The sequence below is a fragment of the Hemibagrus wyckioides genome, linkage group LG21, assembly GCF_019097595.1.
Source record: "Hemibagrus wyckioides isolate EC202008001 linkage group LG21, SWU_Hwy_1.0, whole genome shotgun sequence".
Classification (NCBI taxonomy): Eukaryota; Metazoa; Chordata; class Actinopteri; order Siluriformes; family Bagridae; genus Hemibagrus; species Hemibagrus wyckioides.
This window is the reverse complement of record NC_080730.1, coordinates 9,131,909-9,151,549: the sequence shown is the minus strand read 5'-3', so window position 1 is coordinate 9,151,549 and position 19,641 is coordinate 9,131,909. Positions and strand designations below refer to the sequence as shown.

At 45.4% G+C, this 19,641-nt stretch overlaps 1 protein-coding gene across 1 annotated transcript in view; it reads right to left on the bottom strand.

Annotated features, from left to right (window-relative positions):
• Positions 1-368: 368 nt before the first annotated feature.
• raf1b (Raf-1 proto-oncogene, serine/threonine kinase b) overlaps positions 369-19,641 on the bottom strand; it is a 36,447-nt gene continuing 17,174 nt past the window's right edge. Inside the window, exons 10-17 of the mRNA XM_058373143.1 lie at positions 18,962-19,079; positions 16,654-16,738; positions 16,272-16,448; positions 15,749-15,795; positions 14,160-14,278; positions 13,909-14,037; positions 13,109-13,243; positions 369-2,250 (exon numbers count right to left, since the gene is read on the bottom strand). Coding sequence (XP_058229126.1) covers positions 2,110-2,250; positions 13,109-13,243; positions 13,909-14,037; positions 14,160-14,278; positions 15,749-15,795; positions 16,272-16,448; positions 16,654-16,738; positions 18,962-19,079 — 951 coding nt within the window. The 3' untranslated portion in view covers positions 369-2,109. The remainder of the gene's footprint in view (positions 2,251-13,108; positions 13,244-13,908; positions 14,038-14,159; positions 14,279-15,748; positions 15,796-16,271; positions 16,449-16,653; positions 16,739-18,961; positions 19,080-19,641) is intronic.

The window sequence follows — 19,641 nt, the reverse complement described above, 5'->3', positions numbered from 1 at the left end:
TGAAAATTTAGCAGTCTTGCCTGCTCTCACGCTTCTGTTTAACACTGTGACATCTTTTGGGGTGAGAGTGTGATCATTTAGGTATGTGGTTTGCACAGTGCTAGCTAAACTGGCACCCTTAAACTTATAATATATAATATAAAATATAAAAAAGAAGAAGAAGAAGCAGCTCAAACAATAAACATGTCTGGGTCGGTCTATTATATTTCAGCAAAGGGGAAGATCCTTTCAAGTCACATCAGCAGTAATGTGGTTTCTGCAGTCAAAGGGCGTGAAATGAAATATCCAGCACTCTCGATATAACAAAGGAGTTCAAATAGTACAAAACCCTGTTTGCTCGGATCATACAGTGACTCGAGACTGGACCGTGTCTTTATCGTACTTTTATTAAAATACAAAGCATGAACAGTCTTTCAAGTGCACAAGTCGGACGTCACTAAAGAACATCAGGTCAAAATATAGAAAGGGAAACGCCTTAAAATCTCAATAATCATCAGTGATATGCTCTCATTATCAATTCCTAAAGTTATATACAACCCTAAAAAGACAACACATTAAAAAAAAGGGGGAAATAACTGATAAAGAGGTTTTAAAACAAACAAACAAAAAAAAAATTGAATCGTACGTCTAACTTTGCGAGACGGTTCAAGTGATAAAAGCCACTGGAAAAATATACAGTTAGTTACATAGGGGGAAAAACTTTCCACGATGTCTCATATGTGAAGAGTCTCTTGAGCATGAAGTGGATCATTAGGAAACATCGTGGTTCGGGTTTTGTCTTTAAAATATCAAAAAGTCTTCATCAAGAGCTCAGCTCTAGCAAACAACCACCACCTCACTAGGTTTTAAAAGTCATTAAAAAAAAATGGACAAATCAACAGAGAAGACTAGTTTGAATGAAGGAGGACAGATGGATTTGTAAAAGGAACACATGGATCCCAATACTGAATGGAAATCTGGTCCAATGTAGACCTGAAACACTGGATTAGTAGAGGCGATTGATGCGTTTCATGCCATGAATGTGTATTATTTTAATGAACCCAACACAGATGCATGTAAGGATACAGGTCTTAAATCCCACCCGCAGGCCTCGACCCCTAAAAGGACGTTAGTATCGGATCAGTTTTGAGTATCGGATAATACTCGTGCTTGGATATAAAGTTGCACCCCTGAAGATGGGTCATGTGCAGTGCTGCATTTTTACATGCACACTTTCTTTCTATCTGTTGTAGGAAAACGTTACATGCAGCAGCTGGTAAGATGTAAAATTATTTCTAGTGTCCTGCCTGGGAGAGCTAACTACGATTATTTGTAATGTGTCAAATTTTGAAAAGCGCCATTTTTGACCAGCTCAATATTTTACATCTAAATAAATCCAGTTAACTGATGTCAACTATATTCCTGTTCACTCTAACTTACTTTGATTTTATTTCATTTCAACGAACGCAAATCATTCCTTGACGGAAAGCGTAGGCGCAGAATCTTTCGAGCCGTGCCGAGAGCGCTAGCTGAATGTGAGAGGGGGGCGGAGCTAATATCAGTGACTCCAAAATATCTGAACTGTCCATCATTCTGCAGATTTTTTTTTAATTGGGCAAAAGAAAAGAAAAGAAAAAGAAAACCACCGCTCTTTTTGGTGTATTGAGAGTAGCAACTCACAGCAGCAATCTCATTTTGGTTGACCCAATGTTTACGATGACGCATCTGCCAAGTTACGTAGTTAAATAGTTTATTAATGGTGTAGTTAATGCTATGCTGTATTCCTCATCACGCCAGAATAGATGAAGTGTAATAATAATAAAAAAGTGCTCTATGGGTGTGTGTTTTACTCAACTGACCTTTGACTACTGGGAAAGGAACACAGTCAAATTATGATGACTCAAATACACAAAAACCGAGAAAGCTATAAAAGCCAAACTTTTATCAGTGGCAAAGCCAGAATCTTCTCTTCATCCGAACCCATGAGAGCCTCTGCTCTGCCTTTTCTACTCTTGTGCTTCGTTCTGACAAATAATTTAAATAACGTTAATGTGATTGAAGTGCTCCAGGTCTAGCAGAAGGGGGGTGGGGGGTGGGTTGGGGATGGCTGGTTGTGAGCAAGCAGCCATATTAGAAGACTGGAAGCCTGCTGGAGGTCAGAGTGCAAATGCTGATGTCGTCCGTGTGAGCGGCTCTGTGAAGCGACGGCTCAGACGCGCTGCGGTTGATTTTGGGCAGCGAGTGTTGAAGCAGCTCTATAGAGGCCAGAATCTGAAGAAATAAAGGAACAAGTATCAGTCTGCGATGCCATTTAAATCCAGATGATCCTGTCATCTTTTTTTACAGTCTGACTCCAGAACAATGACGCTTTATTTAACTTCAGCCGGGTCTCTGTGATGGTTGTGGCTTCACAGCACCTAAAAAGTTCCCTGTGGTTCACTGGAAAACCATCAGAAATTTTGGCTCGGTGTGAATAGTTATTATGGCAGAAAAGCTCTTTGTCTAAATACATGCTTGTCTAGGACTGTAAGTGTGTTTACTTTAACTCCCAGCTTTTAGTACTTGTGATGTGGTTAAATCTTGGTGTACTTTCTATCTATCTATCTATCTATCTATCTATCTATCTATCTATCTATCTATCTATCTATCTATCTATCTATCTATCTATCCGTCCGTGTCTGTCCGTCCGCCCTGTGGCTTTATCTGTCCGAAATCCGCTCTATCTGTCCTAGTCTGGCTCCGTCGTCTTATCCGCCCGGTCCCGCTGGGTCTATCTGTCCGTCCCGCCCGCTTCCATCTGTCCGTCCCGCCCGCCTACTTCTGTCCGTCCGTCCCGCTTCTATCTATCTGTTCTGTCCGCCTGTCTATCCGGCCCGTCCCGCCTACATCTATTTGCTCTGTCTGTCTATTCCAAGCCCTGCTCATTCCATCCATCCATCTATCCGTGACGGCATTATCTACTGTCGTCTATCCATCCATCTGCTTCGTCTGTCATCTATCCATCCATCCGTTTATCCGTCTGGCCTGCCCATCTATCCGTAATGGTCTGGGCCAGATCGCCTGTTTATCTGCCTGATCCTGCCTGCTTTCATTCTGCCTGCCCTGTTTATTTGTTTATTTTATATCTTGTTCATTCATTTTATTTCCTGCTGCCTGCTCAGCCTAAGTCTTCCGGTCTCGCCTGCCTGCTTCGAGTCCTGCCTGCTCGCTCATTTCGTCTGTCGCCTGCTTCCATTTCCTGTCTGCCTGCTCATTTTATTTCCGTTCGTCCTATCTATTTGTTCCAGTTTGTTCCGTCCTGCCTGCCTATCTATCTATTTTCTGCCTATTCTGTTCAGTCTGCCTGCTTATTCGCAAAGTTCTTTATTTGCCTTGTTTATTGTCTTTGTCTGCTTGCCTGTATTATCTGTCTGCCTGCCTATCTATTTGTCCAGTAGCCTGCCTGTTTATTTGTTCCGTCTGCCTGGGCTCGTTTATTTGTCTGTTTCATATCGCCTGCTTTCATCTATCTATCCGTATTTATTCGCTCAGAGGCTCTATTCGCTTCCGTTTATTTATTCTGTCGTGCCTCGCCTGCCTGCCTATCGCTCATCTATTTCTTGTTTATTTGTCTGGGCCTGCCTGTCGCTTATTCCGTCCATCTATTTGTCTGTTGCCTGTTTATCGTCCGCCTGCAGCGTCGCTTATCTGGGCCTGCTTATTTGTCATTCCGTCTGCGCCCATGCCCGCCTGCCTGCCTCCATCTATCTTCAGCCTGCCTTATCTATCTGCCCGTCTGTCCGTTTATTCGCTCGCTGCTCGCTTATCTGCGTCGCCTGCCTGCTTATCTCGCCTCGCTCCTGCCTGCTTATTCCGGCTCGGCTTGTCGGTCTATTCAAGGCTCGCCCGCTCCATCCTGTCCTCGCCGCCTGCCTGGCGTTTACCTGTCCGCCCGCCCGCCTATCCATCCGCCCATTCCATTTGGCAGTTCGCCTGTCCAGTTTATCTGCCAATCATCCTATTTCCTGTCTGCTTCGCTCCGCTTCTACTCTGTTCGCCTCGCTCCATTCCGTATCCGCCTCGCCCGCTTCTATCTGTCTCCAGCCTCCGTTTGCCTCATTCGCCTGCTTATCATCATCATTCCAGGATTTATCTGCTCGTATTTATTCGCCCGCTCCGCTCCGCTCCATCTATTTTGCCTTTGTTTCTGTCTGCCTGCCTGCTATATCGTCTGCCTGCCTGCCTGCTTATTCAGGTCTGCCTATTTGCCGTCGCCTCGCCTGCTTATTCGCCCATTTGCCTGTCTGCCTGCCCGCCTGCCTGCCCGCTCTGCCTCAGGCTCGCATCCGCTTCCATCTGGCCTGCCTGCCTGCCTGCTCATTCGCCTGCCTGCCTGCCTGCTTCAGTCCGATCTGCCCGCCTGCCTGCCTATTTGGTCCATTCGCCATCGCCCGCCTGCTCTGATTTCCATCTGCCTATCCGCCTGCCGTCATTTATTTATTCGCCTCGCCCATACCTGTTCGTCCGCCTCGCCCGGGCTGCCTGCTCGCCTGGCTCGCCAATTCGCCTGCCTCGCCCGCCTGCTCCGTTTAGCCTGCCATCTGCCTCGCCCGCTTTCCGCCCGCCCCGCCTGCTCACATCGGCTCGCCTCGCCCGCCCGCTCATTTCCAATATCGCCTGCCCGCTCGCCTACTCATTCGCTCGCCCTACCTGTCTGTCAATCGCCTGCTCGGCCTCGCTCAGCTCCGCCTGCCTGGCCGTCCTGCCTGCCGCTCCGCCCGCCCATTTCCATCCGACTCCGCCCTGCCTGCCTGCCCATTTCCATTCGCCTGCCTGCTCATTTACCATTCGCCCGCCCATACGGTTTGTCTGCCCGCCTGCCTGCCTGCCTGCCCGTTTAATCTGTTCGCCTGCTTATTCCGTGCCTGCTCGCTGGCTTATTCGCCTGCCTGCCTGCCTATTTATTCGCCTCGCCCGTCCGCTCGCTCATCTTCCATCTCGCCCGCCCGCTCCATCTATTATCCATTCGCTCGCCTCGCCCATCTGCCTCCGCCCTGTCCATCTGCCTGCCTGCCTGCCTGCTTCCGCTCGATCTCGGCCTGCTCCGCCTGCCTGCCATCTATCTGCCTGCCCTGCCCATTTCCATTCGCCTGCCTGCCTATTTTATCTGCCTGCTCTGCCTGCTTCTGTCTGCCTGCTTATTTATCTGCCTGCTCGCTCCATTTCCTGTCTGCCTCCGCTTCGCTCGTTTCAATCGTCATCTGCCTGCCTGCCTGCCGTCTATCCGCGCCTGTGCCCGCTCACTCAGTCCATGTCTGCTCGCTCCGTCTCATTTGTCCCTGCCTGCCCGCTCCTGTCAAATCCGTGCCTGGGCTCGTCCTACCTGTCTGGCTTCCCGTCCTGCCTGCTCTGCCTGCCTGCCTGCCTGCCAGTCGACTTTCTTTCCATTCGCCCGCTTCTATCTGCCTGCCTGCCTACCTATTCGCCTACCCGCATTCGCCTCAGCCCGCCTGCCCATCTATCTGCCTGCCTGCTTCCATTTATCTGCCCGCCCGCCCATCTGCTCGCCCGCCTGCTCATTTCCATTCGCCACGATTCGCCATTTTCCATCCGCTCGCTCATCTGCTTCATTTCCATTCGCCTCGCCCATTTCCATTCGCCCGCTCATATCGGTCGCCTGCCTACATCTATCAAGGCCCGGCAAGCCTGCCCATTTCCTATCCGCTCGCCTATCGAATATCCGATGCCTCGTCACATCTATTCGCCTGCCTCGCCCGTCCATCTATCTGCTCGCCCATTTCCAAGTTCCTGCCTGCCTCATTTATCTGCCTGCCTGCCTGCTCATTTGTCTATCCTATCCATATTCTGCTCGCTCATTTATTTCATTCGCTCGCCTGGCGATCATCTATTTGCCTTGTGCCTATATCTGTTCGCTCAAGCTCGCTTATTCCGCTCCTGCCTGCTTATTCTATCTGCTCCATCTATTTGTTTCGTTCGTCTCGCCTGCCTGCTTATTCGCTTCATTTCCATCTATCTGCCTGCCTGCCTGCTTATCTGGTCGCCTATTTATCTTTGTCCCGCTTTCGTTCATTTATTATTCGCCTGCTTTTCGTTTATCTGCCTGCCTGCTCGTCTATCTCGCTCAGGCTCGCTTATCTGCCTGCCTCGCTTATCTGGGCTCGTGGGCCTGCTTATTCCGCCTATTTTATTTTGCCCGTTTGTTCATTTCCATTTCGTCTGTCTGCTCAGTTTCATCTATCTGCCTGCCTGCCTCGCCTTCCATTTCTATTCGCCTGCCTGCCTCATTTCGCTTCGCCTGCCCGCTCCGCTTGTTCGCTCGTTTACCATCTGCCTGCCTGCTCGCTTGCCTATTTATTCTGTTCGCTCGCTTTGCCTGCTCGCTATCTGTCCGATCGGGCCTGCTCCGTTTGACATCTGCCTGCCTATTTGTTCAGTCCGCTCCTGTCTCACCATTTGTCCCGCCGCCTGCCTGGGCTCCATTTGCCCGCCTGCCCGCCTCAGCTCATTTGTTCGCCTGCCCTGCCTGCTCGCTCCGCCCGCCTGCCTGCTCATTTGATTCGCCTGCTTCTATCCGCTCCAGCCCTGCCGTCCCATTATTCGCCTATCTGCCTGTTTATTCGCCTGCCTGCCTCCATTTCCATTCGGCTCGCTCGCCTATTTCCATTCAAGGCTCGCCCGCCTCCATCTGCCTCAGGTCGCTCGCCTCTTGTCCATTCTGCCTCGCCCATCTATTCTGCTCCGCCTATCTGCCGTTCACCTATTCGCTCGCCCATTTCCAGGTCTGCTCGTTTCATTCCAGGTCCAGATCGCCTGCCTATTTCCATCTGCTCGCTCCATCTCATTCGTCCTGCCTGCCTGCTCCATTTCATCAGGTCAGCTCCGGCCCGATTACTATCCATCTGCCTGTTTATTTCCATTCGCCTCGCCTCGCCTGCTCCATCTATTCGCTCGCGTCCATTTATTCGCTCGCCTATTATCCAAATCTATCTGCCTGCCTGTCGATTCTCATTTATTCCATTTATTTATCTGCCTGTCATCTATTTCCATCTGCCTGCCTATCTATTTATTCTTGTTTATTTGTCTGCCTGCCTGCTTATTCGCCTCGCCTGCTTATCTATCTGCCCATTCGTCCATCTATTTATTTTCGTCTGCCTGCCTGCCTCGTTTATTCGCCTATTTCATCTGCCCGCCTGCCTGCTTATTCGTTCGCCTGGGCTCCATTTATCGTCCGTCTGCTTGTCCCATTTATTCTGCTCGTTTATCTGCTCGCTCGCTTATTCTGCCTGCCTGCTTATCTGCTCGCCTGCTTATCAGTCGCTCTATTTATTCTCGTCTGCTTGTTCATTTTATTCTACCTTCCGTCTATCTTGTCGGCTATCATTCATCTGCCTGCCTGCTCTGTGCCTGCTTCTGTCAGGTCGCCTGCCTGCCTGCTTATCTGCCTCCGGGCCCGTCGCTTGTCTATTTCACTATTCGCCTCTGCTTATCTGCCTCGTTTATCTGCCTGCCTATCTATTTCCATATTTATTTATTTATTTATTTATTTATTTATTTATTTATTTATTTATTTATTTATTTATTTATTTGTTTGATTTATTTGTCTGCCTGCCTGTTTATCTGCTCGCTCGCTCCATTTATCTGCCTGCCTGCTCTATCGGTCTGCCTGCCTGTCTATTCTGCCTGCCCCGCTCGCTCATTTCATTCGCCTGCCTCATTTCCATTCGCTCGCTCATTCAGATCGCCTATTTCCATCTGCCTGCCTCCATTTTATTCGTCCGTCGTGCCTATCCGTCTGCCTGCCTATTTATTCGGTCCTGCCTATCTATCCCTGCTCGCCTGCTCCAGTTTCCATCACATTCGGTCCCTGCCTATTTATCTGCTCGTCGCCCATTTATCTGCCTGCCTGCCTGCCGATCCATTTATCTGCCTGGTTTCATTTTATTCGCTCGCTTCATTTCCATTCGCTCGCCTGCCTGATCCATTTTATCTATTTATTCGCCTGCCTATTTATTTCCATCTGCCTGCCTATTTATTTATTTTGCCTATTTCGTCTGCCTGCTCGTCTTAATATCTGCCTGCCTGCTTATTCATTCGCTATCTATTTATTTCTTGGTTCGCCTCGCCTGCCTGCTTATTCGCTCATTTATTCGCCTGCCTGCCTGCTTATCTGCTCGCTTCATTTATTTCGTCTGTTTGTCCCATTTATTCGCCTGTTTATCTGGTTTGCGATCGTTTGCTATCTGCCTGCCTGCTTATCTGTCTCAGTTCGCTTATTCGGTCTGGTCCATTTATTTGCCTCTGTCTGTTTGTCTATTTATTCATTTGTTCCGTTTGTCTATTTATCTATCTGCCTGCCTGCCTGCCTCAAGCTTCGTCTGCCTGCCTGCCTGCTTCATCTGCCTGCCTGCCTGCTTCTGTCTATTTATTCGCTCGTTTATCTGCCTGCTTATTCGGGTTTGCCTATCTATTTATTTCTATTTATTTTATCAATCCATCTATTTATTTATTTTATTTATTTATTTATTTGGTTTATTTATTTTATTTATTTATTTATTTGTTTGTCTGCCTGTCTGTTTATTTGTCGTTCGTTTAGTTTTTTCTGCCTGCCTGCTTATCTGCCTGCCTATTTATTTGGCCTTTCGTCTGTCCGTTCGCTTATCTGCCTGCTCATTTATTTGTTCGCTCGCTCGTTTATTCGTGCCTGGGCTCAGGTGCCTCATCTGCCTGCCGAGTCGCCTGCCTGAGTCTTATCTGCCTGCCTGCCTGCCTGCCCGCCTGGGCTCGCCCGCTTATTCATCTATTTATTTATATCTTTCTGTCCGCCCGCTCCATCTATTCGCCTGCCTGCCTGTCACTTCCATTTCCATCTGCCCGTCTTATCTATATCGTGCACCGCCTGATCTATCGCATTTATCTCGCCTGCCTGCCTGCCTCGCCTATTTGATTCGCGTTTGCTTGTCTGCCTGCCTGCTTATTCTGGGCCTCGCTTATCTGCCCCGATCGCCTCATCTATCCATCTGCCCGCCCGCCGATCCTGCCTGCCTATCTATCTCGCCTGCCTGCCTGCCTGCCCATTTCCATTCCGGCTCGCCCGCTCTCCATCTGCCCGCCCAGATCAGATCTCGCCTGCCTAGATCCATTCATCAGTTCGCCCATTTATCTGCTCGGTTTCTCTATTCGCCTCAAATCTATCTGCCTCGCTCATTTCCATCTATTTCGCTGCCTCGCCTGCCTGCCTGCTCATTTATTCGCCTCGCCTGCCTGCCTGCTCATCTATTCGGACGCCCGCTCCGCCTGCCTGCCTGCCTTTCCATTTCCTATCGCCTGCTCTCATTTCCTAGTCTGCTCGCTCAATCTATTCGCCTATTTTATCTGGGCCTGCGCTTCATTTATCTGCCTGCTCATCCGGTCCATTGCCTGCCTATTTATCCGCCTGCCTGCTCGCTCCATTATCGCATTCCAGTCTCGCTCGCTCATTTCCATTCGCCTGCCTCCGTCCGCTTCTATTTCCATCTATTTATCTGCCCGCTTCATTTCCTATTTGGTCGAATGCTCTGTCATTTATTTATTTTGCCTCTGTCTATTTGTCTGCTCGCCTGCTTCTATTCTGCCTGCCTGCTTATCTATCATCTGCCTATTCATTTGCACTTGAAGAAATGCTGCCCGTGCCTGCCTGTTTATTCGCTCATTTATTCGCCTGCCTGCCTCGTCTATCTGCCTCAGATCCTGCTTATCTGCCTGCCTATTCCATATTCTTTGTCTGCTTGTCTATTATATTCGCTCGTTTATCTGGCCTGGCCTGCTTATCTGCCTGCTCGGGTCTCATCGCCTGCTCCGCCTCGTTTATCTGCTCCGCTCCTGCCTGCCTATTTGCCATCTGTCTCTGTTCCCGTTTGTCTATCATTTTGTCTGCTTGTTCATTTGAGCCGTCATCTGCCTGCCTGCCTGCCTGTTTATTCGCCTCGCTCGTTCGCTGCCTGTCTTGCCCGTGGCATCTATCTGCTCTGTTTATTATGATCCTGGTTTATCTTTGTCTGCTTGTTCATTTATTCGATTCTGCCTGCCTGCCTGTCTGGTCTGTTTATTTCATTTATTTATTTATTTATTTATTTATTTATTTATTTATTTATTTTATTTATTTATTTATTTATTTATTTATTTCTATTTATTTGTCCCGCCTGCCTGCTTATCTAGTTTGTCTGCTTATCTTTCTGTGTCGCCTGCTCATGTCTCCGCCTGCCCGTTCGCCTCAGCCTATTTATTTGTCTATGCCTTTCTATTTTCGTTCGTCCTGCTCTATCGAGTCATTTATCAGGTTCGCCTGCCTGCCTGCTCTATCTCCAGGTTCGGTCGTGTTATTTCCATTCGCTCGCCTGCTTGGTATCTATTTGAGCCTGCCTGCCTGCCTGCCTATTTCCATTTCCGTCTGCCTGCCTATCTGCCTGCCTGCTTCGTGTCTGCTTATCTGCCTGCTTCTGTCTATTTATTTGTTTAGTTTTTCGTTTCGCTCCGTCCATTTATTCTGCCTGCCTTGTTTATCTCTTTCCGTCTCGCTCGCTCATTTATTTGTTCGCTCGCTCGGTCCATCATCGATTCCATTCGCCTGTTTATTTCATTCGGGTGCCTGCTCGCCTATTTTATTTCCAGATAGATCGCCTGCCTGCTCTGCCTGCCTGCCTGCCTGCCTGCCTCGAGTCAGATCCATTTATTTATTTATTACCTTTGTTTTGTCTGCCTGCTCTCATTTCCATTCCGCTCGCCTGCCTCCCTGCCCATTTATCTGCCTCCGCTTATTTATCTGCCTGCCTCGCTTATCCATTTAGGTCATTCGCTCGCCTGCCTGTCTGCCTATTTATTTGTTCGTCCTGCCTATCTGCCTGCTTGCTGGGTTTCATATCTGCCTGCTTCTGTCTATTTATTTTATTTGTCCGTCTTTTCTGTCTCCTGCTCATTCAAAAGTCATTCGCCTGCCTGCTTATCTCTTCCTCCGCTCGCCTATCATTTGTCTGTTCGCTCGCCTGCTCTCCATTTATTCGCTCGTTTATTTCCGTCAGTCGCCTGCCTCATCTATTTATTCGTTCGCCCGCCTGCCTGCCTGATCGTTTATTTATTTGCCCGCCTGCTCATTTATTCGCCTGCTTATTTCCGTCTGCTCGTTTATTTGTTCGCTCTGCCTGTTTATTATCTTGTCTGCCTGCCTGCCTATTTCCATTCGCCTGCTTGTCCATTTATTTGCTTCTATTTATTCTGTCCTGTCTGCCTGCTTCATTTCCATTCGCTCCGCCTGTTTCTATCTCTTCCGCCTGCCTGCTCCATTTCCATTCGCTCGCCTGCCTGCTCAGTCTATCTGCCTGCCTGCTTATCTGCTCCTGCTTCATCTATCTATTTATTCGTCCATTCGCCTCGCCTATTTATTCGCCTGCCTGCCTGCTCATTTCCATTTGTTCGCTCTTCCGCTTCATTTATTTGTTCGAGTTCTTTACCATTCTGCCCGTCTGCCTGCCTTTCTTTCTATTTATCTGTCTGCCCGCTCGCTTCCATCTGTCTGCCCGCTCATCTATTCGCTCGCCTGCTTATCTATCCGCCTGCCTGCCTGGTTTATCTTTGTTTCGATTTGTTCGCTCGCTTGTTCGCGTTTATCTGCCTGTCCGCCCGCTTCTATTCGCCTGGGATCCTGCCTGCGCGATCTGGCCTGCCTGCCTGCTTATCTGCCCGTCTGCCTGCTTTGTCTAATATTCATTTCCATCTGCCTGCCTGTTTATCGACACATTATTCTGCCTGCTCGCCGTATTATTTCCTATCTGCCTGCTCTGTTTATTTTATCTGCCTGCCTGCTTACCTATCCGCAGTCTCGCTGCCTGGGTTTATTTCCATCTGCCTGCCTGCTCCGCTCATTTCCATTCTCGTCTGCTCTGTTCATTTTGTCCATCTGCCGCAGCCTGCTTATCTGGCCTGCCTGCCTGCTTTATCTGCCTGCTCAATCATTCTTATTTACCTTTGTCTGCCTGCCTGCCGTCTGCCCGCTCCGGCCTATCCATCTATCTATCCGTCCGTCTATCTGTCCGTCCGTCCGTCTATCCGTCCGTCCGTCTATCCGTCCGTCCGTCCGTCTATCTATCCATCCATTACTGCCACTGTTATATTGTAAAAACTGTATATATGATCACTTGAAAATAAATTAGATTATACTCAATTTGATTCAATAGTGTATGTATACAATGGACACCTATCTATCTCAAAGCAGCTTTACAGAAATACAAAAATTCAGAATAAAAAATATGTTTAAATATAAATTTAAATTTCTCCCTAATAAGCAAGCCAATTAAAATTACAATTTTATCAAATTTTAAAAGGATGACCTGCCTTTATAGGACTTTTTTGATGGTAAAATTATTAACAGAGCGTAATTAAGGTATAAATCATCCTGAGGCATGCCGTTATGGGAAAATAAGCAACACCAAGGAAGTATGATGCCACTCTGATTTTGATTTTCTATTAACAGCACTTTTTCCAAAGCGTTTACTCCTTTTCTAACACAGTGATTTGCCAAATATTACAATTTTTCACTTATAAATAAAACACATACTTTTTATCCTTTTGTAGTTAAATCTCATCTTGTGAAACATCTGTGACACGACTTGCTTCCTGTTATCACTTGTGTCGTTGCGTACACAACCATACACAGTACGACGCCCCCGACCGTCCTTGACATTTATAGAATTTACATAAACGTTTAAACCTTGTTTAATAAGTTTGGTATTACAGTTTAGTCTTTAAGTTCCTACAGACATGATCGAAAAAGAGCATGTTAATATTAACCTATCATTTAAATTACAGCTGGCACTACTGACCAATCAGATTTGAGAATTTAAAAGCACTGTAGTGTAATAGTTTCTCAGTATATCCAGGATTTTGCAATTTTCAAAATCACTGTAGATTTTCCACAGATAAGGACCATTTGGGCTAATCTGTAGGTACCATTGAAAATGTTTAAAAACTGCTATTTCTGACTGAAACAAATCACAAAAAAAAAAAATCTGTGAAATCCAAAAGGGACTGGTTTCTGACAGAGCTGAAGTTAAACAGTGCTGATTAACACATTCCATGATTAAACATAACAGTGATTTACTTGAGGAAACAGCGGCCTGTCATCTTTCGACTTCTTAATGCAGTCGGCGACGAGCCTCTTCATCGCTTTGGGGCAGTTCTTATACAGCTTGCTTAGGTCTGGAGACAAGTAACCTTTTCCTACCATGTAAATGATCTACAAAAGAGATGATTAGAATTATTCCAGCATGTAATATACATCCATTATGCAGAATTAAGCTTCTCCAGGCTGAAAAGCCAGCAAGAAAATTTTTTTTTAAAAAAATCAGCATTCTTTACCAAATATGCAAAAGCGATTAGACGCTTGGGCTGAGTGAGCTGAAAGTTGCCAGGCTTGGGCCATGAGAATGCAGTTTGTCTAAAGAAATGCATGAGGGAGGCTCCTCTGCCACAAATTACCAAGCAGAGCTGGATGCCCAGTGCCCACTCATGTCTGAGGCTAAATTTAGCATCTGGGCTCTGCAGAAGTTATAACAAACCAACGTGGAGTCACTGCTCATGAACCTCAACGGCATTCATGTATGACTTGCATTGCATACGTCTTCAAGTGGAAGGTTTTACGATGACCAAGTCAGTCACCAGACATTAACCCGATCGAGCAGCATTTCACTTCCTGAAGAGGAGAGTGAAGGTAGAAAACTTACTGAACTGAAAGAAGCCTGGAAAAGCTTCACAAAAGAATGCTTGGCATTTTATTTTTCTTTAAGACTATCTGTTCCTATAATTCTGCAGTTTAACACAGCTTTTTTTCTTACCAATTTGCATGCATCAGAATTTCACAAATGAGAGCAAACTATAATTCGCCGTGATTCGTGTAGTTACCTGGTCTCCTGAAATTCTACAATATGGGAGCTCGCCGGTCATCAACTCATAAAGCACAATACCGTAGGAGTAGACGTCCGACTGGAAACTGTATGGATTACTGTCCTGCATCCTGATCACCTCAGGAGCCTGCAGCACAGAAATGTTACATTGCTATTAGTGCACTAAAGCTTGTTTCACTTCCTTTTTCTGTTGGATAAGTACAATAAGGTCAAATCAAGTAAAAATATTTGCTTTTTTTTAAATCCTACCATCCAAAGAATGGATCCCGACAGCTTCTCTACTGGATTCGAGCCGCTCCACCGTGTCTTCACGGTGGCCAAACCAAAGTCTCCGATCTTCACTGTTAAGCCTTCGTGGAGGAAAATGTCTAGACATGTGATTTAAGGGCTGAAATAACTCTCAGAACCATGAGCACCTTGCACCAAATAATCCTGGCAACTACATGCCACTGCCCACTATTGTTTAACTGCTGTTCTCTGACCCATGACCAACCGGTATACTGACCACAATGGAGACTAGAATATTTGCATCATAAACAAACTCTCACAGACGACTGTAAAAACATCACCGGCTCTTTTTCCATTATGCCCCCCCAGATTTCTTTTTTTCGCTTGACATGTGTAAGACCCCCACTCATACCCCAGTGACCTACATGTTGTGCATTTTTAGGTGATTTTCTGGTTACCTTAATTGTCTCTTGGAGTTACAGCAGACTTCCTTTCAGCCCCCTGTCCTCTCACCACTCAATAACAAACTGTTTCCACCTGCTGAACCACCACTCACTGGACGAATTTTACCACAAAACCCCCAGCGTGCGTTAGTGGACAGATGGTAAATTTTACTATGATTCATGTGTGTGCCAATGTCCTCCACAACCATCACCACCAACAACAACAAAATACAGACAGGGAAAAATCCAATGTGACTAAGTAGTGAGTTTACAGCTCGGCTATTTTAATGTCAAATTAACAAATAGCCCAATGTCCCAGCTACGTCCATTCCATTTGCTCACAAGAAGGTGGGGAACTCACAGGTCAGGGTTCAGCTAGATACAGTAGGTGTGAAGGGAAAGCAGACCCTTTCAGAGGTGCACGGCTTTCAAATTTCCCGTCTCTAAGTCGACTGCCTTTTAGTCAGATGGATGGGTGTCTCCTGTTTACTAGTATAGTCAAAAATAAATACTATGGCTAAACTATAGATGTTCGTACATCTATATAGAGATAGTCAGTGATTACTGGTTAGCTGCTTTCAACGAATGGCTCCACTGTAATAAAACAAACATGTCTTACGTGTCTGATCACATAAATGAGTGGGCAGAAATGTAAATAAAATTTGTGCCAAACTATTCCTCTGGGTACGAACTATGCCTTAAATTCTATCCATCCATCAATATTCTGCATTACTGATTATCCTACACACAGGCACGGGTGCACCTGGGCTCAAGGTGGGGGACACCCTGGACAAGGTCCCCACCCACTACAGGGTACAATCACACACACACACACACACTCAATTTAGAGATGCCAATTAGCCTACAACATGTCTTTGAACAGAGGAGGAAACCAGAGTACCTGGAGGAAACCCCTGAAGAACATGCAAACAGCTGTGCACACAGCAGAGGCAGAGGGCAGAGGTGGGAATCAAACCCCTAATCCTAGAGGCAAACATTCAACACATGCCCCGTATTCCTTTAATATTATTATTTTATTTTGGCAAGTTTGGCTAGGTATTAGTTTATTAAAAAATGCCTGGCATGACATCAGAAGAAGAGAGTCTTCATAGACTTCATTATAAGCGTTACCTTTGCCCTCATTGTCCTTCACTATTTAAAGGATACTTTGTGACTTCATGTCCCGGTGGATTATGTTCTTTGCATGCAAATAGCTGGAAGAAATATATTTTAAAAAACAAAACATCGCTGTCAACCGTGAGCTACAACACAACACACTGACACCATTATATTTGTTGTCTGCACTGCAGTAAAACCCATCCTTTTCTCTCTCAAGCGCAAAAAAATGCCTCTATGTTTATATAGAAAACACCCCTATATTGAGTGAACTCTTTCCCCTTATCTAAAAACAGACACATTCACTTGTTGATGGGGTGGAAAAAGTCCAAACATCCACTATGGAAAACACAAAATGCTGCAGACTGTTTGAAAAGGACTCTCCACCTCATTAAGCACGGCTCTCAAGTCCACAACTCTCTGCTCAACACACCGCAATGAATATTCAATCCTAACCTTAGCATTATTACTGTAACGCCACGTCCAGTGAAGCGCCATAACCATCAATATTCACAGATTACTTGACTGTAGAGCTGATGATTGTTAACTCTAAAGCCTTCCTTTGTTAACTCACTCTATGCCCTGAGCGGTTTGCCTGGCGATGTCGATCAGCTGGAACAGCTGCAGTTTGGTGTCCTGGACATGCAGGTGTTTATAGAGGCTGCTTCCATCACACCACTGGGTCACGATGGCCAGGTTTTCTTGGGTCATGTAGCCCATGAATAGCAAGATATTGACGTGCCGAGTCTTTCTGTAGTGATTAGATCAGAGAAATACAAGATGTTAGGTCAAGCCAGAACTAAATGTTTTTTTTCCAGAGAGCAAAAGTAGTGCAAGCAATAGTCAGGAGCTAATAGTACATGAAAGGTAATTTCATAAAATTGCATGAGGCATGACAAGGAATGGCGATTTTACAGGATGAGCTCTCCGAAGAAGCATCTCCTCATCTCTCTCACCTTAAAACTGCCACCTCATTGCGAAAGGCCTGAAACTGCTCTGGTGTAGGATCTTTGACCTTTAAAATCTTCACAGCAACATCACCTAAAAGAGGTGCACAGAGTACGTCCAGTTAATCATCATGAGTTGAACAGCTCAACACTACATTATTATATGCGAGTTGTCTTGGCTATAAGCCAGAAGTTGAACAATGCATAAGGCTGGGTAAACCAGAAAGGGTGGGCAAGGGTTTGAAAGGAAAACTCAAATGGCAGCGGTCACTCAAAAGAACTTGAATGTTTGCAGAAAATGGCCAACGAATTGAAAGGCTATTAGTTAAGAGTTTGTTCTTGTGCCAGTTTGGCAAACCTACTTGTGGTGCAATTTACTTCAGAACACACTGCACTATCACTACAAATGCCAGCTGTTTCAGGAACTTCACCAATCTGTAGTCTTAACCTGAACACAACTACAGTTCAATTCTATATCGCATAAATACAGAGTACGAGCATTAGAGGACAAGGCATGTCCGTTTCAGAGATGGTAAACTCTTTTTTGGATCCTGCTGCATGCTCGCATTTCACACAGAAAAGGTTTCATCAGTTGCTGAGCAATCTCTCTTAATGCAGCTTCCTAATATTGCAGCGAACAAGAACCTTCTTTTTGTAAAAAATTGCTAACAAGACCACTAGCTTCTACAGAGCCCCCACTTCATCACTGATAAAAACAGGAAAGAGGTGCAGAATATCTCTGCAACTGTGTCTTGAATTTTAGGATATTATTATAATCTAAGTGCATTACGTCCAATTTTCCAGTATACTGATGGCCGAGCGCGTCAGTGGCATGCAATCGCATTATGCAAAGAGTGTCAATCGCTCTCCTTCATCACCAGCGAGGACAAACCCGAGCAAGGAAACGCTTGTTTCTGCAACAGAGCTACTCATAATATAACTAATTTATCTAAATGTAAAATGCTCATCATAATGTTCACCGCAATGCACATTATGATCAAGTCAAATGGACTTCCTCAGGTTTATTGTTGCTTCATAAAAACAGGAAATAGTAAAAAAGCATATCAGTGCGTTTACTTCCCCAAAGACATGTTTGATATTATATGTCTTTAACAACAGATATAACACATATTGCATAATACACAACACAGTTTCAAAATGCATCATTAGGGCCCTTGAAATCCCTTAAACTTATCTCCTCCAGCAGTTTCCTGTCATGTCTGACCCTTTAGCCCAAGCTCTAACCCAAGCTTTCTAACAAGCTGTAATGCATTTATATACACCAATCAGGCATAACATTATGAGCACTGACAGGTGAAGTGAACAACACTGATGATCTCCTCATCATGGCACCTGTTAGTGGGTGGGATATATTAGGCAGCAAGTGAACATTTTGTCCTCAAAGTTGATGTGTTAGAAGCAGGAAAAATGGGCAAGCGTAAGGATTTGAGCGAGTTTGACGAAGGACCAAATTGTGATGGCTAGATGACTGGATCAGAGCATCTCCAAAACTGCAGCTCTTGTGGGGTGTTCCCGGTCTGTAGTGGTCAGTATCTATCAAAAGAGGTTCAAGGAAGGAACAGTGGTGAACCGGAGACAGGGTCATGGGCGGCCAAGGTTCATTGATGCACGTGGGGAGAGAAGGCTGGCCCGTGTGATCTGATCCGACAGACGAGCTACTGTTGCTCAAATTGCTGAAGAAGTTAATGCTGGTTCTGATAAAAAGGTGTCAGAATACACCGTGCATGATGGGTCAGGGCTGTTTTGGCAGCAAAAGAGGAACCAACACAATATTAGGCAGGTGGTCATAATGTTATGCCTGATACGTATATAAAACACTAACTTAAAAAACAATCATAGAAATGTCATAAAAGCATGTACCAGCAAGCAAAAGCAATGCACTGACAGTAATAAAGCTGTATGAAGAACCAGGCCACAATCTGAACAAAAAACACAGATAGAACATGAATGTATACAAGCTGTCTGCTTAAATTCTAAAGTCTTATATGATACCTATTTATATTCACCAATTAGAAACAACCGAAGTCTTTATGCAACAGTGCATGTTGTATAATCCAAGGCTTCTGAAGGGGAAGAGTAAGCAGCATCAGCGTGTATAAAGGATGGTGCAATTTCCACTGACACTTTGCAATAAACTTACCCAAGACACAACAAATCTCCTGTTCTTCATGTGCTTAGGTAAAAACTAACCAAAGCAACTGTTCTGCAATCAGTCCCACACGAGAGGGTGAAATATTTAAAAACTTATAAATTAATCCAAAATCACTATGTTATGGTGAACACCGGTCATGCTTACCGTGCCATTTCCCCTTGTAAACTGTCCCGAATGTCCCTGATCCGATGCAGGAGTGCAGAACCACCTCGCTGGCATCGATCTCCCAGTAGTAGCTAGAGTCTCGCTTCTCCCTGGGCCGCTGAGGGGAAAGGAAGTACAGTTTTTGCACCCAAATGACGCACCAAAAAACTGCTTTAAGTATCAGTTTCCAATATTATTGATTTATTTAGAACAAAGAAATAAAAGAAGCACATTCTTTTACTCCTAAACAACAAAGGCAGATTCTATTATTATGCAAATTAGAAATATTACAATGAATATACAGAAAAGTCACCAAATTATAATAAAAGATACGAGATTGCAGTAAAATAAACTGAAGTCCATGACGTATCAAGGAGATTTAACCCAAAAAATGCTGCCGAAAAAGGGAACAATGGACAACAAATTAAAATGATTTATCAAATGATTACCAGAAACCAGTTCGCAAAAACCGCAACTAGGATCATGCGATTATGTTTCCAGTCTAGCTATGTGCCAAAAATACATTTTATTATCAAATTAAATATATAATGCCAGCACAAAATTCATTCTTAAGATGAACTGTACTGTTCTGGAAATATTTCTTATTACAAGAGCAGACCTTTTATTAGGCCAAAGGGGCAGTAAAATTCACAAAAGTAGTTTTACAGATTTTGAACTAA